General features: G+C 42.9%; 1 protein-coding gene across 2 annotated transcripts; it reads right to left on the bottom strand.

The window, feature by feature from the left end:
* Positions 1–1,769: 1,769 nt before the first annotated feature.
* On the bottom strand, positions 1,770–15,858 carry LOC143985823 (carbohydrate sulfotransferase 6-like). 2 transcript variants are annotated; one of them, XM_077484751.1, is made up of 2 exons: positions 15,735–15,858; positions 1,770–5,446 (listed from the first exon to the last, which is right to left on the bottom strand). In XM_077484751.1, the coding sequence occupies exon 2, from the start codon at positions 5,443–5,445 to the stop codon at positions 4,312–4,314; it is 1,134 nt and encodes a 377-aa protein (XP_077340877.1). In that variant the 5' UTR covers position 5,446; positions 15,735–15,858; the 3' UTR covers positions 1,770–4,311. The 2 variants fall into 2 exon arrangements, with proteins under 2 accessions (XP_077340877.1, XP_077340876.1); XM_077484750.1 differs by lacking the exon at positions 15,735–15,858 and adding an exon at positions 11,076–11,143.
* Between the last annotated feature and the right edge of the window lie 7,184 nt (positions 15,859–23,042).

The following is a 23,042-nucleotide window of genomic DNA, read 5'->3' as shown; positions in this document are numbered from 1 at the left end:
ACTTCTTTTGCAGCCCGGGTCTATCGGCCTGCATTTCCCCCCTTTTTTTTCCGTTTGTATATATGCAGCCTTTCAGTGAGTCGGTACATCAATCTCATTGGTGTAGCTGCAGCCACGAGCTTGGTGTCATTCTTTATAGCCGGTGATTGCCTCTTTAGTAAAAGTGATCCAGACAGCTCAATAGCCACCCAATCACTTTTATGGTACCAAGAAGAGCCACCTGCTGTGTTTCCTGGGCTCTCCTATTCTTCCGGGGGGAGCCTGGGACCATGGTAAATGTGCAGCACGACTTCACATAGAGGAGATGGAGGAACATCAGTTCCCTGACCTCCTTTGTGACTAATGAAGCCAGAAGAGACTAAAATACCGCAAGCAGGATCTGTGCTTAACCACATGCCGACCAGGTGAAACAACGTTATGTAACGTTGCTTTGCCCTGCGCCCACTAGGGGCGTGCTCGCCCCCCTCCCCCCAGCCGATGCGAGTGTCCGGCAGTCTCGATCACCGCTGGGCTCCTGTGATCGCCGATAAGTCCGGTTCTCTGAGGGGAGAATTTACAGATTGTCTGTTCATACAGAGTATGAACAGCGATCTGTTATCTTCCCTGCACAGTCCCCTCCCCTCTTCTGCTAGAACACAAACTAGGACACACTTAACCCCTTCACTGCCAGTGACATTTTTACAGTAATCAATGCATTTTTATTCGCACAAATGTTCCAAAATTGTCCAAAGTGTCTGCCATAATGTTACGATAAAAATCACAGCTCACCGCCATTATTAATAAAAACAAAACAAAAAGAATAATAAAAATGGCATAAATCTATTCCCTATTTTGTAGACGCTATAACTTTTGCGCAAACCAATCAATATGCGCTTATTGCAATTTTTATTTATCAAAAATATGTAGAAGAATACATATGGGCCTAAACTGAGAAAGAAATTCATTTTTTTTATATATTTTTGGGGTATATTTATTATAGCAAAAAGTAAAAAATATTGCTTTTTTTTCAAAATTGTCGCTATTTTTTTGTTTATAGCGCAAACAATAAAAACCGCAGAGGGGATCAAATACCACCAAAAGAAAGCTCTATTTGTGGGGAAAAATTACGTAAATTTTGTGTCCGCCATAATGTTGCAGTCATGATAAAAATCGCAGATTCCCGGCATTACTAGTAAAAAAAAAAAAAAAATAATAAAGATGCCATAAAACTATCCCCTATTTTGTAGACACTATAACTTTTGCGCAAACCAAACAATATACGTTAATTGATATTTTTTTTACCAAAAATATGTAGCAGAATACATATCGGCCTAAACTGAAGAAAAAAAAAATATTTTTTATATATTTTTGGGGGATATTTATTAGAGCAAAAAGTAAAAAATAATGCGTTTTTTTTTCAAAATTGTCTCCCTTGTTTTGTTTAAAGCTCAAAAAATAAAACCGCCGAGGTGATCAAATACCACCAAAAGAAAGCTCTATTTTTGGGAAAAAAAGGATGTCAATTTTGTTTGGGTGCCACGTCGCACGACCGCGCAATTGTCAGTTAAAGCGACGCAGTGCCGAATCGCAAAAAGCGCTCTGGTCAGGAAGGAGGTAAAATCTTCCGGGGCTGAAGCGTTTAAAGAGCTGTTTGTAGGGGAGAGATTGGGGTCTACAAGACCCCTGATGTCTCCATAAGAAAGACCTTTTACCCGCCCAAAGTTATTACATAGGTGGCTTGTTAGCCCCCTTGTGATAGCGTAAAAGTTGAAAGAAACTTTTTTGAAAAATTTTAATAAATACATTTTAATAAAATAAAAGTAATTCAAAAAAATGAAAAGCACTGTTCCCCCTTGTGCTTACACCCAAATGAGATATCGCAGTGAATGTCAGAGTAAGAACAATAATTCTAGGACCATAATTCAAGATAACACTGATAACCACGGCTTTTAAAAATAAGAATTAGAACATTTATCTATCATTTTACAATAACAGTCATAAAATAAAACACATTTGTAGTTCCCGCTATCAAATTTTTTAGGAACCCTGGTTTGTCGCCATTTTTTGGGTGCACGCAATTTTGAATCTTGACCTGTCTGGCATCTGTTTTACTTGACGCAACATCAACTTTTATATTTTTACCAAACAATTGGGTAATATATTGTGTCTGTGTTCACTAAGATTCATTCAGCCCTCATTCACACTGAACGCGGCTTTGAAATCGTGCGAGTTCATCTTAGCTCGCACGATTTCAAAGCCGCATTTCAGTGCCAGTTCGGGGGGCGATTGCAAAGACCTGCAGAGACGTCTATTGAAATCCCTCCTGAAGACGACAAAAGTAGTGCAGGAACTACTTTTTGGAAATCGGTGCAGCGCCGCACCAATTGGGACGCTCCTATTGCCCGCAATAGGCTCCGATCGTACATGAGATTTGACCTGTCAAATCACATGTCAAAACTCACCGATGTGAACGGGGCTTAGTGTATTTTTCCTCAAAACTTGCATTTGATAATTTGCTGCACAAATATCTTATGACATAAAAAATTGCAGCAATCGCTAATTTCTTCACTAGGGCCTCTTCTTTCAGAAAATAGGAAATGTTTGGGGGTTAAAAGTAACGTTCTAGCAAAAAAAAAAAATGCTGATTTTAACGTGTGTGAAAAAAAAAATTGCCCAGGCAGCAAATGCTTAACTGCTTCCTGCACACTGTATAGTGAAATTAGGGATGGGCAGGAGCACTCTCATTCTGGGAGGACGTCATATGATGCCCTCCCATTCTTGCCACAAATACAAGCCCAGGCGATCAGTGGTGCATTGTGTCACTTGGACACAGCGCATCACTGATCGTGGTAAGGAGCCTATGGCGTATGGCGTAGGCTCCTTAACATGTGATCAGCTGTATCCAATCACAGCTGATCACAAAGTAAACAGGAAATACCAGTTATGGGTAGTCCTCTGTCCATGCTGACAGCACATGAGGACAGGAGAGCCAGTAAGTGGCATTCCTCAGCAGGGGCATCAGCAGTGACAATCAGGGCTCTGATGATCAGTGCAGCCCAATCAGTGCCCACCAGTGCAGCCCAGTCAGTGCCCACCAGTGCAGCCCAATCAGTGCCCATCAGTGCTGCCAATCAGTGCTCATCAGTGATGCCAATCAGTGCCCATCAGTCATGCCAATCAGTGCCCCCTAATGAGTGCCACCTATCAGTGCCCCTCAGCGCTGCATATTAATGCACATCAGTGCAGCCTATAAGTGACTGTCAGTGCAACCTCATCAGTGCCCATCAGAGCCGCCTATCAGCGCACATCAGTGAAGGAGAAAAATTACTTATTTACAAAATTTTATAACAGAAACTAAAAAATAACTTTTTTTTTTTTTGGTCTTTTTTCATTTGTGTAGTAAAAAACCCAGTGGTAATTAAAGAGGAAGTAAACCCTGATGAGTTTACTTCCTCTTTGATTCCCTGCAAAGGGAAAGCATAATAGACTACTATACATCGCATAGTAGTCCATTATGTGTCACTTACTTGACACAGGAGCCAGCGAAGTCATCGATGTCCCATTGTGTACGGAGCCTCCATCTTCTCGGTGGGTCTCGCTGCTCCGGCGCTGTCATTCGGCGAAGCCGCGATGACGTCACTCCTGCGCATGCACGCGGGAGCCGCCGCTCGCGGCATATCGCCGTTGACAGCGGTGCGCTCAGTGCACCTGTGCGCCGCTGTCTACACTGAGCACGCCGCTGTCTATGGCGCATGCGCCATAGACAGCGATGCCTGTGTTTTGACAAATATCTCCTAAACCGTGTAGGTTTAGGAGATATTTCTTGGACCTACAGGTAAGCCTTAATCTAAGCTTACCTGTAGGTCAAAGTGGTTTGTAAGGGTTTACAACCACTTTAAATACCACCAAAAGAAGGCTCTATCTGTCTAAAAAAAATAATAACAATTTCCTTTGGGTACAGGGTTGCATGACCGCACAATTGTCATTCAAAGTGTGACAGCGCTGTAAGCTAAAAAATTTGCCTGGGCAGGAAGAGGGTGAAAGTGCCCGGTAGACAAGTGGTTAACAAAAACTGCAGATTTTACAAACATTGAAAAACGCTTTTAGAATGATACTAACATGTTAAAATGTATGCAATATTTTAGTGTTTTGGCTTACATCTAATTAAAGAGCCCCAAAACCAACTGGATTTTTCTTACTCACGTCTTTGGGTACCATTGGACAAAAGCAATAATCAGAACATATCTAAGCAGGCTTGTTTTTTTTTTTTGCATTCTGTGTAATACTTTTCTAGCCCACAAAAGGGCTGCATCTGTTAGGTACACACAAGTGCTAATTAATGCCTTTTAAATCTGTCATTACATTGAAGCTTAGATCAAGCTGCTCTTTCTTAGTCCTGACTGGTATGTATCCGAAAACTTCCATGGCCTTCTTACATTGTTCTTGAATTTCCAACACTACATCGTGTTCGAGGCCACCTCTCCATTTTTGAATGAGCTGTTTGGAATTTGCAGCAAAGTTCATGAAGCTACCTTGTTTTGGTTGGCTTTGTTGAGTGACGTTGTACAACCAGTTCTTAAGGCTTTCCGTGAGGCTGAGACCCGCAAAGTTGTAAATCTTCTCAACCGTTGACAAGGGTTCAGTTGCCAGATCTTCATACCGTACCAACATATACAATCCTGGCAAAGATATGTCTGCTTTTTTGCTAAACTCATTAATCGCAACCTGAGCCGTGCAGATATTGGCCATAACATTGGTGACATTGGGCACACCTACTTTGTTTTCCCAATTTTCTGTGTCTCTGACCACTATGAGATCATCATTCCTTAAATGAGGAAAGTTTAGCCTTGAAAGAGTCACAGCTCGAGGGTCTCTTACTAGGTGGAGAATCCTAAGGTCAAGTGTGTCATCCTGGAGGAGCGGAAGAAGAGCACCAAGGTCTAATACTCGAACAGTTTTTAGTACTACATGTTTGTGGATTTTACAGGATTGGGTCATGTTTTCCAAGGGGGCATAACCACACCGTTGGAAACATGAGGGTCGATCATACTCTGTATCCATGGTAAAAGCTTTGCAGGCTGGTGGTGAACATAAAGCACGACTCTCCGTCCAAAAGGGAAGATCAGTTATGTATCGCCCATTTCTGGGAAGGTATTTGTGTAGAGGAGACATTTCACAGTTGAAAAGTGAGTGGAGGAGATCTCGTACAGGGGAGTGGAGAAGACTTGCTTTCCCCTGAGGAAATTTATTCCAAACCATCATTGCTGGCTCATAGACATAGAAAACATTAGGGTGATGGTTAAATATCTGGCCCAGGAAAGAAGATCCAGAGCGCCAAGATGTTAGGATGAGTATGTGGATTTGTTTCTCCTTTCTGTCATCCATGTTTGTTCTCAGATATAAAAGACAGGTGAACACGAGGACAGAACCAATCAATAGTCGATGGAGTTTGATCTGAAGGGCCATTCTATTAGAAATAAGAGAAGATGTTAAAAACACATTAAAATAAAATACAATTAGCACATGTATGCGTATCAGTGGTCCCAAAACCAACAAGAAACCCAACAAGAATCCTTCCTTGTGCTCAAGCTACACTCCCATTTCGCTACTCAATACTGACCTTACATTTGTCCGATATCATCCATCTTGATCAAGTGGGCTTTATGCATGGTAGAGAGGCTAGGGACAATACCAGAAGAGCCCGAGAGCTTTCATTAGCTTATGCCGCATTGACACCCCCTCCAGAGAATTACGCTCCCTCTTATTTGACTGCATGGTAGAGAGATCAAGGCCAGCAATTTTACCAAGAGCAATGGGATTATGTTCTATTCTTTTGCTCATAAATCCTCGATTTTGTCACGACTGCAAAAAGCAGGATACACTGGGTGGTACAGGGTCCCTACAAAATTACAAAAAATGTTCCCAGAGGTATCTCCCAATTGTTGGCGATGTGGAAATGAAGAGGGCACCCTATTTGATATATATTTTGGACAATGCCCAGGGATCTGTTCTTTTTTTTCCTGAGTTTGTACCTTGACCTTACTGACCGGAATTTGATTGACAACCCAGCAGCCTATCTTCTGGATTTAAGTACTTCCTTAATGCAGAAATATAAAAAGTCTCTAATGATCCACCTCTTAAATGCAGAAATATCTTATATATCCTCCAACTGGAAGTCACCTCTGACCCTGCCTATTAATCAATGGATAAATACGGTAAAAGAGACCCAGAGTATGGAAGACCTCACCTTGTCGTTGCACCACCGGGTAGAGGGCTTCCATAAGACATAGTTCTATTGGCCCTCTATAAAGACCTCTTATTGTAAGACCCTTACATTCAGCAGGATAGGAGACCATCCCTCCTTTCTCCCTTCCCCCTCTTTCCTACTCCCTCTCCCCCTTTTTTTTTATTTTTTTGCCCTCTCTTGTTGATTTTTTGTTTTTGCGATATTAACCACTTCAGCTCCGGAGGATTTGGCTGGTCAAAGACCAGAGCACTATTTGCGATTCAGCACTGGGTCGCTTTAACTGACAATTGAGCGGTCATGCAAAGTGGGTCCCAAACAAAATTTACATCCTTTTTTCCCCACAAATAGAGCTTTCTTTTGGTGGTATTTTATCACCTCTGCGGTTTTTATTGTTTGCGCTATAAACAATAAAATAGCGACAATTTTGAAAAAAAAGCAATATTTTTTAGTTTTTGCTATAATAAATATCCCCCAAAAATATATAAAAAACGAATTTCTTTCTTGCAATAAGCGCATATTGATTGGTTTGCGCAAAATTTATAGCATCTACAAAATAGAGGATAGATTTATGCCATTTTTATTATTCTTTTTTTTTTTATTATGAATAATGGCGGTGATCTGCAATTTTTAATCGTGACTGTAACATTATGGTGGACACATCTGACATTATTTTAGGACCATTGTCATTCATACAGCGATCGGTGCTATAAAAATGCACTGATTACTGTGTAAATGACACTGGCAGGGATGGGGTTAAACACTAGGGGGCGATCAAGGGGTTAAGTGTGTCCTAGGGAGTGATTCTAACTGTAGGGGGGATTGTCTCACTAGAACATGACAGAGATCACTGCTCCCGATGACAAGGAACAGTAGATCCCTGTCATGTTGCTAGGCAGAACAGGGAAATGCCTTGTTTACTGCCGATCCGTGACACGTTCGCGGGCCCCCTGTGGACATCGAGTCTGTGGGACCCGCACACGTGCCCACAATGCCGCGATTTAAATGGGAAAGTACCTGTACACCCATTTGCCCAGCCGCGCCATTGTGCCGACGTATATTGTCGTGTGCTGGTCGGCAAGGGGTTAAAGAAACCTAATCTGAGTCTCTGAAGGCAAGGTAAAACCTGAGCTTCCTAACTGTCAGGATACACCCAACAAATGAACCCATAAGAAAAACAACTGGCAGCCTCCCACAAATGGGGTGAGTCTTTATGTAGAGAGCTGAACAAAAAAGGTTGGGACCTTATGGCCTCTAGATCTACCATAGGAATAAAAAAAAGAATGTGAATATCTACAAGGGACTGTTGTAAAAGTAGAGGAAGAATGAGGTCGATCCACCTCATCAACAGCATCATCTCTTCGCGCCTCTTCCTTCCGGTGCTGCAGACTCCGGCTCTATAACTGCCCGAAGCCTTGTGACGTCACTCCCGTGCAGTCACGGCACTTGCAAGTGGAGAAACGGCATGGAGGTCCATTTCGTCACAGCTCATGGGCCGATTACATCATCGGTGCACTACAAAGGAAATTCCTAAATGGCGCATGTTTAGGAGGTATTTCCACTACCTATAGGTAAGCCTTATTTTAGGCTTACCTATAGCTAAAAGCCGCACAAAAGAGTTTACAACCACTTTAACCACTTACAGACCAGACCATTTTGCTGGTCAAAGACCAGACCACTTTTTGCGATTCGGCACTGCGTCGCTTTAACTGACAATTGTGCGGTCGTGCGACGTGGCTCCCAAACAAAATTGACGTCCTTCTTTTCCCACAAATAGAGCTTTCTTTTGGTGGTATTTGATCACCCCTGCGGTTTTTATTTTTTGCGCTATAAACAAAAATAGAGCGACAATTTTGAAAAAAACGCATTATTTTTTACTTTTTGTTATAATAAATATCCCCCAAAAATATATAAAAAAACTTTTTTTTCCCTCAGTTTAGGCCGATACGTATTCTTCTACATATTTTTGGCAAAAAAAAAATTGCAATAAGCGATTATTGATTGGTTTGCGCAAAAGTTATAGCGTTTACAAAATAGGGATAGTTTTATAGCATTTTTATTAATAATTTTCTATTATTTTTTTTTTTTACTAGTAATGGCGGCGATCAGCGATTTTTATTGTGACTGCGACATTGTGGGGGACACATCGGACATTTTTGACACATTTTTGGGACCATTGTCATTTATACAGTAATCACTGTGGAACATCGCAGGTGGTTTCAACCACAACTAAGCCCTTGTACACACGGTCGGAGAATCCGTCGGAATGTGTCCTATCGGACCGTGTTGTTGGATATTCCGACTGTGTGTGGTATGCATCCGACTTTTTCCATCGGAATATCCGTCGGACCAAATTTTCCAACTTGCTGGAAATATTTTCCGAAAAAAACTGGTCCGATAGGACATACTCCGATCCTGTGTAGAGAATTCCGATCGGACAAAGTGCCACGCATGCTCAGATCAAATTCCTACATCAAAGCTATTGGCTACTAGCCTGAACGTAGTCCCATCGTAACGAAATTACATCATCACGTTCTGAAAGATCGGATTTTTCAACAACTTTGTCCGACCGTGTGTATGCAACAGTTTCGGAAAAGATCCGACGGACAAAATCCGACGGATTTGGTTGTCGGAATCTCTGACCGTGTGTACAAGGGCTAAGTGTGTTTGATCCCTATCATCTGGGATCCATCCCTTCTGGTAAGAGGCTTATGATTCCTTTTGTCTAAGCGGTAACACCACAGAAAAACAACCTCCTAGGACACAAAATACTGCAACATGACCTTTATGGGAGGTAATGCGGGGATTGGCTTAGCAGGTTTCTGTTTTGCCAGTGTACAAAATATCTTGAAGGCAGCGGCATATCCACTTGCCATAGAAAGTGTTAGCCCTTGTACACGGTCGGAAATTCAGTCGGAAACGGTCCAATCGGATTATATTGTTGGAAAATCCGATCGTGTGTGGGCTCTATCGGACTTTTCTGTCGGAAAAGAATTTGACAGCAGGATCTCAAATTTTCCGACAACAAAATCCGATCAGACTTTTTCCAATCATTTGTAGAGAATTCCGATCGGACAAAGTGCCACGCATGCTCAGATCAAAGTGCGAGAGCAAAGTTATTGACTACTAGGCTGAACGTAGTCCCGTCGTACATAAAGAACGTCATCACGTGCCGAACGATCGGATTTCCCAACAACTTTGTCCGACCATGTGTATGCAACACCAGTTTCGGACAAAATCCGTCGGAAAAAATCTGACGTATTTTGTGGTCGGAATTTCCGACCGTGTGTACAAGGGCTAAGTGTAATTGGACACAATGGAGTTTGAAAAGCAGATACCAAAACTAAAGCAGGTTATTAGCAAGGAAAACTCGTCTTGCATACACACGGTCACACAAAGCTGTCGCAAAATCCGATCGTTCAGAACAAGGTGACGTAGAACGCGTACGACGGGACTATAAAGAGGCCAGTAGCCAATAGCTTTCGTCTTGTAATTTATTCTCAGCATGCGTAGCACTTTGTCCGTTGGAATTGTCTACACACGATCGGAATTCAAACGTTCGGATTTTGTTGTCGAAAAATTTTAGATCCTGCTCTCAAACTTTGTGTGTCGGAAATTCAGATATAAAAATTCAGATGGAGCCCACACAGGATCGGCTTCTCCAACAACACGATCCAATTGCACATTTTCCATCTGAAGGTTAGACCGTGTGTACAGGGAATTACTGGTAAATCAATCACTACTTCTGCCGGCAATCTGATCCAAGTATCAGCTACTCTTGGTAAAATAATACCTTCTAAGCTTGCATGAAGGTAAAAAAAAAAAAATCTTCAACTTTTACAACCACTTTAATGAACTATAATCCATAGAAGGGTCAATGATCCACTAACTCGCACTTAAAGAGGAAGTAAAGGCTATGCGCCGTAGACAGCGGTGCCTGTCTTTTTGTAAATATCTCCTAAACCGTGTAGGCCTAGGAGATATTTCTTGGACCTACAGGTAAGCCTTAATCTAGGTTTTCCTGTAGGTAAAAGTGGTTTGTAAGGGTTTGAAACCACTTTAAAGGAACTGCAGAAAGGTTAAATTCAACTAGAACAGATACAACTACAGTCACTAGAATGACATCAACTATTATATAGCCGGCTGCTCCCAGCTACAATAGTGTACTTTCTTTTTAAAATAAAATCATTCATTTATCTATCTAGCGAGATAAGAGATTTGTCATTTTTGTGGAAATTAGTTTTGCACCAATTGCCACTATTGTGTATATATATATATATATACACACACACATATACATTTTTTTTTTCCATTGGCAAAAAATAGAACATATATATATATACACACACATAGATAGATAGATACTTCATATATATATATATATATATATATATATATATATATATATATACATATACATATACATATACACACACACACACATATACATTTTTTTTACTTTTTTATTTCCATTGGCAAAAACTAGAACTTTTATATACATATATATGATGTATCTATCTATGTGTGTGTATATATATATATATATATATATATATATATATATATATATAATGTCTATCTATCTATATCTATATATATATTATATAAAGCATGTCCCGGTGGATATGGCATTGCATAGGGTTTTTTTTGGGGAAAATCTTGCTGAAGGTGAACTTACACTTTAAAATGCATGCACCTGGAAGATTAATTTGCAGTGAATGTTGGTTGTATGTCAGATTCACTGCTTGAGAAATACATCCCTTGCTGTGTATCTTCTATTGGTTAAAGAAATAAATGAATATAGAAATATACATTTTTTGTAACAATAAGGTGAAGAAGAGACACGTCTTACCCTACTGCTGGTTTGTAAAATCATCCTAGGACGGGTCTCTTCTGCTCTGGGAGTGTACCGGATCTTCTTTCTGGTAACCTCCCATCTATCATATATTGGTACAAAGTACAAACACCCCGTTTCGCTATACTGAATTCAGAGAATGCAAGTAAGATAAGCACTGTGCTTTCCATTATGAGAATCACCCTTTGTTGTCTAGTTTGTCTGTAAATTTCCCAGCAGAACCAGTTTGAATGGAAGCCTTAAAAGTATTTGTTAACCCCCCCCCAAAAAAAAAAAATCATATTCTGTCCCTTAAGACTCCTTTCACACAGCCAGTGTTTTTCAGGCGCTACAGCGCTAAAAATAGAGCCTGTATAGCGCCTGAAAAAAGGCGGCTCCATTCACTGGAGCGGTGCGCTGGCAGGACGTCACAAAAAGTCCTGCCAGCAGCATTTTTGGAGCGGTGCTCCTCCACCGCATCTCCACCGCACCTCCACCGCTCCTCCACCGCACCTCCACCGCTCCTCCACCGCTCCTCCACCGCTCCTCCACCGCTGCTCCACCGCACCTCCACCGCTCCTCCACCACTGCTCCACCGCACCTCCACCGCTCCTCCACCGCTGCTCCACCGCACCTCCACCGCTCCTCCACCACTGCTCCACCGCACCTCCACCGCACCTCCACCGCTCCTCCACCGCACCTCCACCGCTCCTCCACCGCTGCTCCACCGCACCTCCACCGCACCTCCACCGCTCCTCCACCGCACCTCCACCGCTCCTCCACCGCTGCTCCACCGCACCTCCACCGCACCTCCACCGCTCCTCCGCATTGAGGACAACTTTACATTGGTCCAAAGCAGACCGATGTAACTATTTAAAAGGGTTGCAAACCCGTGCATACAGTAAGGGAAAAAAGTATTTGATCCCCTGCTGATTTTGTATGTTTGCCCACTGATAAAGAAATGATCAGTCTATAATTTTAATGGTCGGTTTATTTTGATAGTGAGAGGCAGAACAAGAACAAAAATATCCAGAAAAATGCATTTCAAAAAAGTTATACATTTATTTGCCTTTTAATGAGTGAAATAAGTATTTGACTCCTTCGCAAAACATGACTTAGTACTTGGTGGCAAAAACCCTTGTTGGCAATCACAGAGGTCAGACGTTTCTTGTAGTTGGCCACCAGGTTTGCACATCTCAGGAGGGATTTTGTCCCACTCTTCTTTTGCAGATCCTCTCCAAGTCATTAAGGTTTCCAGCCTGATGTTTGGTAACTGGAACCTTCAGCTCCCTCCACATATTTTCTATGGGATTAAGGTCTGGAGACTGGCTAGGCCACTCCAGGACCTTAATGTACTTCTTTTTGAGTCACTCCTTTGTTGCCTTGGCCATGTGTTTTGGGTCATTGTCATGATGGAATACCCATCCATGACCCATTTTCAATGCCCTCGCTGAGGGAAGGAAGTTCTCACCCGAGATTTAACGGATCATGGCCCCATCCATCGTCCCTTTAATCTGGTGAAGTTCTCCTGTCCCCTTAGTAGAAAAAACCCCCCAAAGCATAAATGTTTCCACCGCCATGCTTGACTGTGGGGATGGTGTTCTTGGGGTCATAGGAAGCATTCCTTCTCCTTCTCCTCTAAGTTGGGTTGATGCCAAAGAGCTTGATTTTGGTCTCATCTGACCACAACACTTTCCCCCAGTTCTCCTCTGAATCATTCAGATGTTCATTAGAAAACTTCAGACGGGCTGTACATGTGATTTCTTCAGCAGGAGGACCTTGCGGGCTCAACAGGATTTCAGTCCTTCACAGTGTAGTGTGTTACCGATTGTTTTCTTGGTGACTATGGTCCCAGCTGCCTTGAGATCATTGACAAGATTCTCCTGTGTAGTTCTGGGCTGAATCCTCACCGTTCTCCTGGTCATTGAAACCCCAAGAGGTGAGATCCTCCATGGAGCCCCAGACCGAGGGAGATGGACAGTTATTTTGTGTTTCTTCCATTTGCAAATAATCGCACCAACTGTTGTCACCCCCTCACCAAGCTGCTTGGCGATGGTCTTGTAGCCCATTCCAGCCTTGTGTAGGTCTACAGTCTTGTCCCTGACATCCTTGGACAGCTCTTTGGTCTTGGCCATGGTGGAGAGATTGGAATCTGATTGCTTTTGTGGACAGGTGTCTTTTATACAGGTAACAAGCTGAGATTAGGAGCACTCCCTTTAAGAAAGTGCTCCTAATCTCAGCAATTACCTGTATAGAAGACTCCTGGGAGCCAGAAATCTTGCTGATTGATAGGGGATCAAATACTTATTTGACTAATTAAAATGCAAATTTATAACTTTTATGAAACGTGTTTTTCTGGATATTTTTTTTGTTATTCTGTCTCTCACTATTAAAATATACCGACCATTAAAATAATAGATCATTTCTTTGTCAGTGGACAAACGTGTAAAATCAGCAGGGGATCAAATACTTTTTTCCCCTTCACTGTACACCCAGTGAAGTGACTATGCTCAAGTGATACACAGAGATGAAGCAAATCCTCCTATGCAGATTGTACCTTTTTATCTGCAGTCCTCTATTCTCTTCATCTGTTCAAAGTCAAGAATTTATCAAGTTTGTCTGAGCTTTCAGAAAAAAAGTGGATGGATAGCTAAAAATTACAAACTGCAGAGCTCAGTAAGGAGAGCTCTGAGAGCTGTTTGGAGGAAAGGGAAAATCCCGCTACCAGTGGCGTAACTAGAACCTTCAGGGCCCCGATGCAAGAAACCATGAAGGGCCCCCCTGAACCCCAGCCAGGGCCCTTCCCTCCGAGTCCGGCGGTGGAACTCCAGGGCATGGTCACAGGTATGACCTTTGTGAGCCCCGTAGTTCCACCACTGGTATCAGTAGTTTTTTATTTTTAGGTGCCCCATTGGGGGACTGTCCCTGTCTGGCTGGGGAGAACAGACATCGGACTGAGTGGCAATGCATGGAGCAGGAGAGGGGTACTCTGAGGAGCCAGCTGAGGACACAGGTCATGCAGGGAATGCACAACTAAAGAGCAGCCAGTGCGATAGTCGAGCATGGAGCTCTGCTAGTCACCTTCCACCTCCAGCCACCCGTGTGCATGGTGCACTGGTACCCCTAGCTGCCTATGCTGCTGCCGGCCATATGTAGAGGGGGCTGCATGGGCCCTCTGCATTACAGGGCCTGGTTGCGGTCGCAACTGCTGCACCCCCTATAGTTACGCCCCTGCCCGCTACACACAGCACACATGAACAGCGCTGAGGCTGTCAATCACAGGCTGTGTGCTGGAGATCAATCCCCTGTCACCTTTTTTTTTCTTGGTGTCAGGAAAACTTGTCAGAAGAGATTCATGCAGATAGCAGAGGAACAAGGAAGCAGCACAAGGCAGCAGACAAGTACACACTATAGAGGGATATGCTTTGTTCATATTTAATGTCAGAGGTTTACAACCACTTGAACTACCTAAAGAGGAACTGCAGTCTGCTCACATAATTTGTAATAAAAACATCTTTGCCATTCTGAAGCTTCCCTCCAACTACTTTGCATATTATTTTATATATACTGTGATTCTGTACTTGCCAAATATGCTACAGAAATCTCCCTTCACTGAGTCTGGCTGCAACCATTTTAACTGTGGGCATCTGAAGCTGCTGACTGTCCACTTCCTGGATTTACACAGAGGCGCACCTCCAGCTCTGCAAACCTGCAGCTCTCATTGGCTCTCTTATGGCTCACCCCACAAGAGTTAGAGAGAGAGCTGTGCATGATGTCATACAAGCAACAGGAAGTGGGTTGTATAAGGTATAGGTAAGGAGAAATAGAGGAGAACAGACAGCAATTGTTAATGTGCAAAAACACTAGAAAAAGTGCAGAAACTGACTACCACGAGCTTCCATTAGCATCTATGGGGCCAAAACGCAACGCAGCTCCAAAATAAAATAAAAAAATCTTATGTACCTTTTTGCTTTTTAAGCGACAGAGCGCGGGAACGTGAACAGAAAATAATTCTTGATGTTGAGTGTAATGGTGCATAGAAGAATGTACAGGAATGTGTAACAAAATGCTCAGGTGTGAATAGGAGGTAGCTTGTATTGCAGTCCATTATTTTACCCATTTTTTTACCTCTATAGTAGTACCTTGGATTACGAGCATAATCCATTCCAGAGAATGCTTGTAATGCAAAGCATTCGTATATCAAAGCGAGTTTCCCCATAGGAATCAATGGAAACTCTGATAATTCGTTCCACAGTGACTGCTGGTGTATGCAGTACTGTATGTGGCCAGAGGTGCAGGGGGCGCTGGAGACACTCAGAGATGCTCAGAGACACCTCTGGCCAAATGAGGTACTGCACAACCCAGAGGCTTGAATCCTGCTCGTCTTATGAGACAATGCTTGCAAAGTCAGGATATATAAAAAAGAAAAAAAAATTGCTTGTATAGTGAAACGCTCGTAAACCACATTACTCGCAATCCGAGGTTTCACTGTATGCTTTTGCTAGGTTCTGTAACATGCTACAACACATTACAGCACATTGCAAAACTCTGCGCATAAAGGCAGCCAGTCATTTTCAGTGAACATCATTGCAACATTAAACATAGGAAATAAGGTTGCTGCAGCCAGGCACTGCCGTGTGATCGAGCCCTTAGTAAAAGTCAAAAATAGGTACTCACTGTAGAGAGTCAGCTAATTCCAAACTCCTGATGGTTGTAAATCCTTGCTCTTCTGTCCTGATGTGTCCACAATAAGTGAACTCCACAGCTACTATACTACATAAGACATGAATAAGGAGAAAAGAATACCTTCCTTTCATATGCTAAGTCGAGCACTGAGTAGACAATCAACAATACCAGCAACCCAACGCCAACCACCAAACAAGAAGAACAAGAATGGACAAAAACACTGGTTCCAAATTTGAAGGTTCAGAAGAAATCAAGGTTACTTTGTTGCTTATTTTATCTGGATACTGGTTGAACTGGATGGACGTATTCATCTGAATGGACTTGGGATTTGTTTGTGTCCATTGACCAATTGTCTAACTGACCTGAATCCTGATGAACTCACAATGTGTTACCAGGTTACAATGCTGAACACGCAGCCTTTTCCTTAGAACATGATTGAAACATCAAATGTGACTTTTCATAAAGTTCTATTCACGTTGCTCAAGTTACTCGCCGACCTCTGTAATACAAAGTCCCGCCTCCTATGATAGACAGAATAGTTGTCCAATGTCAGCCCAGGAGATGGGACTTCCTATTACAGATGCCGCCGAGTAAACAGGAGATTCTCCTGTATGTAATCCGACGGAATTTGTTGGCCATGGTTGCCCAGAACGGCCCAATGCAAATTATGTGAACAAGTGCTTATTAGGCTAACCGGGTAGGGAACGTCGGCTCTCCAGCTGTTTTGAAGCTACAAGTCCCATGAGACATTGCAAGACCCTAACAATCACAGGCATGACTGCAAGAGGCAGAGGCATGATGGGATTTGTAGTTTCAAAAGCTGGAGAGCCCAGGTTCCCTACCCATAACGGCTTACATATGTAATCAGAACATGAGCAAACAATGTGGCCAGGCAGTGGGAAAAGTGAATAGAAACCTAGGATGCAACACTAGAGGGGTCATCAGCATGAGGAAGGAGGTCCTGATTCCTCCATATAGATCTTTATATCACTAGAGGGATCACCAGCAGGAGAAAGGAGGTCATGATTCCTCTATATAGATCTTTATATCACTAGAGGGATCACCAGCAGGAGAAAGGAGGTCATGATTCCTCTATATAGATCTTTATATCACTAGAAGGATCACCCGCAGGTGGAAGGAGGTCCTGATTCCTCTATATGGATCTTTATATCACTAGAGGGATCACCAGCAGGTGGAAGGAGGTCCTGATTCCTCCATATAGATCTTTATATCACTAGAGGGATCACCCGCAGGTGGAAGGAGGCCCTGATTCCTCCATATAGATCTTTATATCACTAGAGGGATCACCCGCAGGTGGAAGGAGGCCCTGATTCCTCCATATAGATTTTTATATCACTAGAGGGATCACCCGCAGGTGGAAGGAGGCCCTGATTCCTCCATATAGATCTTTATATCACTAGAGGGATCACCAGCAGGAGAAAGGAGGTCATGATTCCTCTATATAGATCTTTATATCACTAGAGGGATCACCAGCAGGAGAAAGGAGGTCATGATTCCTCTATATAGATCTTTATATCACTAGAAGGATCACCCGCAGGTGGAAGGAGGCCCTGATTCCTCCATATAGATCTTTATATCACTAGAGGGATCACCCGCAGGTGGAAGGAGGTCCTGATTCCTCTATATGGATCTTTATATCACTAGAGGGATCACCAGCAGGTGGAAGGAGGTCCTGATTCCTCCATATAGATCTTTATATCACTAGAGGGATCACCCGCAGGTGGAAGGAGGCCCTGATTCCTCCATATAGATCTTTATATCACTAGAGGGATCACCCGCAGGTGGAAGGAGGCCCTGATTCCTCCATATAGATTTTTATATCACTAGAGGGATCACCCGCAGGTGGAAGGAGGCCCTGATTCCTCCATATAGATCTTTATATCACTAGAGGGATCACCCGCAGGAGGAAGGAGGTCCTGATTCCCCTATATGGATCTCATTTAGAATACTGTGACCAGAGACCTTACAAAAATATATTGATAAAATAGAACAAGTCCAGAGATGGACAACAAAAATGGTGAAAGGCCTGGGGGATAAAACATAGCAGGAGAGACGTCAGGAACGTAATATGTACAGTCTGTAGGTAAGTAGGGAAAGGGGAGATCAAAACCTACATGAAGGGTGTAAATATGGTTCAGGAGGACGGTATGTTCAATATGAAGCCAACACGGGGACATGACCTAAAACTAGTAGAAGGAAAGTTCAATATTGACCTTAGAAATTATTATTTTACCAAAAGAGTTGATGCTCAGAATAGACTCCCAGAAGAGTTAGTGAGTCAGTCAAAGGTAAGTGGATTCAAATCATGCATGGAACAAACAAAGATCTATTGTATACTCAGACTTCAGACAAAAAAAGAAATAAAAAAGAGAGAATGGGGCAGAATTGATTGACCATTTGGCATATCCAACACTGTGTTTTTTAATGCAATTTTGATGTATCGCTTATTAAATATTACTGTTATTGTTATTTTTTCTCTTATGAAAAACTGTACTGACACTGTATATGGCATTGCTGCATATTTATACATATATTTCTCATACTAGATTTGTAAAAGTGACGTTCCCTGAGGAAGCGGTGTTCTTAGTACCGCGAAACCGGTCGGATTTATGCGTCATCTCTGCATCTCCGTAAAATATCTAAATATCTAATTGTTTAGAATTTGAACCAATTGGGTCCTGTGATTGGATTTATAATGTGGTTCTGCTACAGCAATGTCTTTGTATTATCTCTTATGGATCAAATTATAATAAAATGTAATTGTGTTTTAATGTTTGTCTTACATTAATTTTTGATACCGCAATAGTCCCTATTCCCACTGAACCAATAGGAAATCTATCTCTTCAAGGTCATTTCCTCTTGGTTGTCCTGGGCTATGCCCAGTTTTCTTCACTTTGGTATATCAAATGGATTATTTATTGTTTTTCATTGTTCCCCAGGGCAGTTGGGGAAGGTATTGATTGGAATAGGGAGAAGAGGAAGGCAAATTGTTAAAGAAAAGGACAAATGAAAATACAGTAAGTGGATGCAAACATGCTTGGGACCAGTGGCGTCACTAGGGGGTGGGTTTTGGAGCTCATAGCCCCCAGTCTCTCTAGGGGTCCCCAACCACCGGGTCACGGCCTCTCTGCAGCCAGGCCACATTACAGAGCCTGCAGGCCAAACGGGCAAGCCGGAGAGCAGACGGGCTGCATGACAGAGCCGGCAGGCAGAACCAGCTGGCGGGCAGCATAGGAGAGCTGGAGAGCAGACAGGCATCACGGGAGAGACGGCTCTCACATCCTCTCCAACTCTCTGGGGACCCTGATGTAAGGGGGGAGGGGTTTTCTTGGGATGACCCTGATGTAAGGGGGAGGTTCTCTGGAGACCTTGGTGTAAGGGGAAACTCTCTGGGGACCCCGATGTAATGAGGGGGGCTCTCTGAGGACCCTGATGTAAGGGGGAGGCTCTCTGGGGACCCTGATGTAATGAGGGGGGCTCTCTGGGGACCCTGATGTAATGAGGGAGGTTCTCTGGAGACCCTGGTGTAAGGGGAAGCTCTCTGGGGACCCCGATGTGAGAGGAGGCTCTCTGGGGACCCTGATGTAATGCTAATTTATAATATATAGGTATATATATATACACACACACACACACACACACACACACACACACACACACACACACACACGTATATTATATACATGTGTATGCCCGCCAAGCATATGACTTTCTTTACTACGCTGTTATGGGCTCTAGCCCCAGATCTTTTGTAGACCTAGCAATGCCTCTGCTTGGGACAAACATATATCAATACTCAGACAAAAAATTATATACATATATTAGGGAAAACGTTGATGGACAGCTTGGTCTTATTTCTGCCATGACTCTTTTATGTCTCTATAAAAAAATATGTATAAGATACGATGAGTAGGGGATCTGGAGGTCTGAGCAGGTGCAGATGAAAAGTATATTTTTATGACTGTTTACTATAAACATTTGCCACGAATGCAGCCTCACAATTGCCATGAATGCAACATCACCATTGCCACGAATGCAGCCTCACCATTGCCTTGAATGCAGCCTGACCATTGCCATGAATGCAGCCTCACCATTGTCATGAATGCTATCTCACCATTGCCATGAATGCTATCTCACCATTGCCATGAATGCTACCTCACCATTGCCATAAATGCAGCCTCACCATTGCCATGAATGCAGCGTCACCATTGCCATCAGTGCAGCCTGATCCATGCCCATCTGCAGCCTCGGAGGGGACAGATAACACACAGGAGAATCAACTGTTTACTCTGTGGCCTCTGTAATACAAAGTCCCGCCTCCTATGATAGAACAGTCGTCCAATGCCAGCCCAGGAGACGGGACTTCCTATTACAGATGACACTGAGTAAACAGGAGATTCTCCTGTATGTAATCTGATGGTAGAGAAGTAGTGATGCGCAGTACTATAATGGAAAATCTAGTCGGAACAGGTTAATAGGTACACTAGGCTCTCAAATAATTAGGTAATAAATATAGTATCGTTCGTCCTAAAAGGTGCTATATAAGAACATACAAGCCAATATGTGTTTGAAGAATAGTGAGGAGCCCTCACAGCTATACCGTAATAGTATTTTGAGTAAAAATCATGTGAATGTTCAAAAAATTTCAATAGTTTAAAACATAATTCCCAATGCGATTTTATAAGGTTAGCGAAGTTGCATAAAGTGGCAGTGCTGGATATAAAGAAGGTTCGTGCAGGTAACTACTACATCATATAGTGATTTAAATAATATATATGAAACAGTCGACAAGATATATGGTGATTCCCAATGCGATTTGTTCAAACTGACAAAGTCGCATAAAAGTGCCAGTGCCAAACAGAAAATAGGTCTGTGAAAATATCTATTGCATCCAAATATAAAAAAATATAATGTACAAAAAACAGTCACTAAAATAAAACAATGGTGCAAATAATGGTTGACTTGTGACCGAAGAAATCGCATAAAGTGACAAATGCAAAAAAAGGGGGGGGGGGGAAGTGAATATGTGCAAGTGTCCTATGTGGTAAAGAGTAGTATCAGTTAAATACTATCATCAAACACAACAGAATATTAAATCCAAAGCAGAAAAAAATATAGAAAAAATTTTGAAAAAATTAATCTTGGTGTTGGGGGAAAGGAAAGAACCTTCTAAAAAATAAATAAATATAATCCGAACATGAGAAGGGGGTGTGCACAATGTTTTCAAACTTAATAAATACAGAAAATTGAGCAATAATCTTTGTTAAAAATGTCCATTCAACTTGTGCGACACCTGATAGCGATTATCTCGAAAATCGCATGTAACGAAGTAATCGCATACAGTGCTGGTGCTTTAAATATCTGTGCACTACAAAGTAACAGCTTAAGCGGTGGTGGTAATAGTGATGGTGAATGTATCCCACGTGGTCCTGTGTGATCGAAATATGGGTGTCCCCTTACCTTACGGCTGTAAGGTAACAGCGTATGATATATATGTCCTCAGGGTTCCTGGTGATCGTTATCCCTCGAGGTACTGTTCCTATGTCCCCGGGTCGTGGCGTCTCCTGCCGTTTCTGCCTATTCTGCCGTACTGGACTCTTTATGTGGTCACTCAGCAGTACTTCAGCGTGGGGGGGGGGGGGGTACCTCGGCGGTGGGTGTTTATGTAAGGGGTTAAACACACAAGGAAGGAAGCCCCATAGTGTAATAGTTTTTCAACAATATTGAAGTTTATTCATAAAAACGGATTGAATACTCACAAACAGATAGGTTTCTAGTATAAGGTATAAACGAGCCTCGAGCTCGATTGCGTCACTTCCGGTAGCGTCCCGACGCGTGTTCGTCACGGTCACGTGACTTCATCAGGGGATCTGATGGTATTCGTCCCGCCCCCTCCCTGTAGCCTCCGAGGCAGTGGCAATAAATACGTTATATTTCTTTTGTGGCCTTATATATATTCTTTACCAAGGGGCCATAATACACTGGATAATGGGCTGCAATTGATCCGCGGGCCGGACTTTGCATATGCCTGCTATAAGGGCTCACACACACTACAACGCATGTATAAGCGTGCCCTAATGTACATACACTGGCGTGTGTTTTTTTTAACCCCAAGTACCACCCGAACTGACCATTTTTCAGGTAATTTGGAAGCTTTTTTTTTTCAGGTTTTTTTTTCCTGTTTTTTTTCCCTGCTTTTTTTTTTTCCTGTTTTTTTCCCACAAAGGCATCCTTTTTTATTCTTTTTGCAAGCGTTTTTTTGCATGTGTATGTAACAGGTGGTAACGTTACTGGTTGCAGAACTCTTTTTCAGCCACATGATGGCAGTAACAGTCAGCCAGTGACTGACCTTAGGCAATGGCATCATGGGAGGTGTAGTCTAGAGGAGCATCTGGACTGCAACCATGACTGGGAAACAACTACAATGCCCAGGAGTGCCTGGGATCACGGGGGGGTCTTATAAAAAGAAAAGCCCGGAGGAGCGGGGCAGTTGGGAGAGCATGCCAACATGTGTAAGAAGGAAGAAGTGGTGCTGTGCTTGTTCCTGTGCTGTGTTTCACTGGACACTACCACATCCTCAACCAGAAGGCTGGACTGCACAAAGTCCTCTGCATGATCGGTCGTTCTGGTGCCCACTTGGAGATGTTTGCTGGTGAATTGGGCCTCCGCCGTCCAGACCCAATGAACAATCTCCAAGGTGTACAACTAGCCTGCTGCAGTAGAGATCAACTACAAGAAAAGGGTGGCCCCCTGCCATGCATCCGACCAACCTCCATTAGAGAACTACAGAGGGAAGAATTGGTTAGAAGGTCACAGGCCAATTGTTGAGCTGTACCCATTTGCAAATAACCTGCAGACACAGACCTTGTACACCTTGTTGTGTGAACTGCTTATACTGTTCTAGGCCAGGCCCAAAGCAGCCAAGTGATGTGATCTGCTTTCCAGAGTACCCCAACTGTGCACACCCTTATATCTAACTACTGCAACTGTATACACCCTATAGGTATACCCGCAGGGTGTGCTGGGTGTGCTTGGGCACAACCTTAATCACCCAGTGCGGTGCCAATTCCCCCTTCTTCCTGGCGTCCCCTGTATCTCCTCTGCAGTCCAGCCAGCTTCCATCCTCTCCTCTCCCGCTGGCTGCTGCGGTAGACGTGTGCGATTAGTTTCGTACGAAGTGAAAATTCATATGAATTTCCATAAATTTGTACATTCGGGAGGATCCGAAATACGAATTGCTATCCTTCCGAAATTTGGACGAAATACGAAATTTAGTTT

The sequence above is a fragment of the Lithobates pipiens genome, unplaced genomic scaffold (assembly GCF_037356315.1).
Source record: "Lithobates pipiens isolate NorthernLeopardFrog02 unplaced genomic scaffold, aLitPip1_a1.2 Scaffold_1, whole genome shotgun sequence".
Taxonomy (NCBI): Eukaryota; Metazoa; Chordata; class Amphibia; order Anura; family Ranidae; genus Lithobates; species Lithobates pipiens.
Note: the sequence above shows the minus strand (reverse complement) of the source record. Positions and strands in the feature narration are given on the sequence as shown.

What these genes read in the sequence shown, in the direction of transcription:
- LOC143985823 (XM_077484751.1), bottom strand. Translation starts at nt 5,445, where the DNA reads ATGGCCCTTCAGATCAAACTCCATCGACTATTGATTGGTTCTGTCCTC.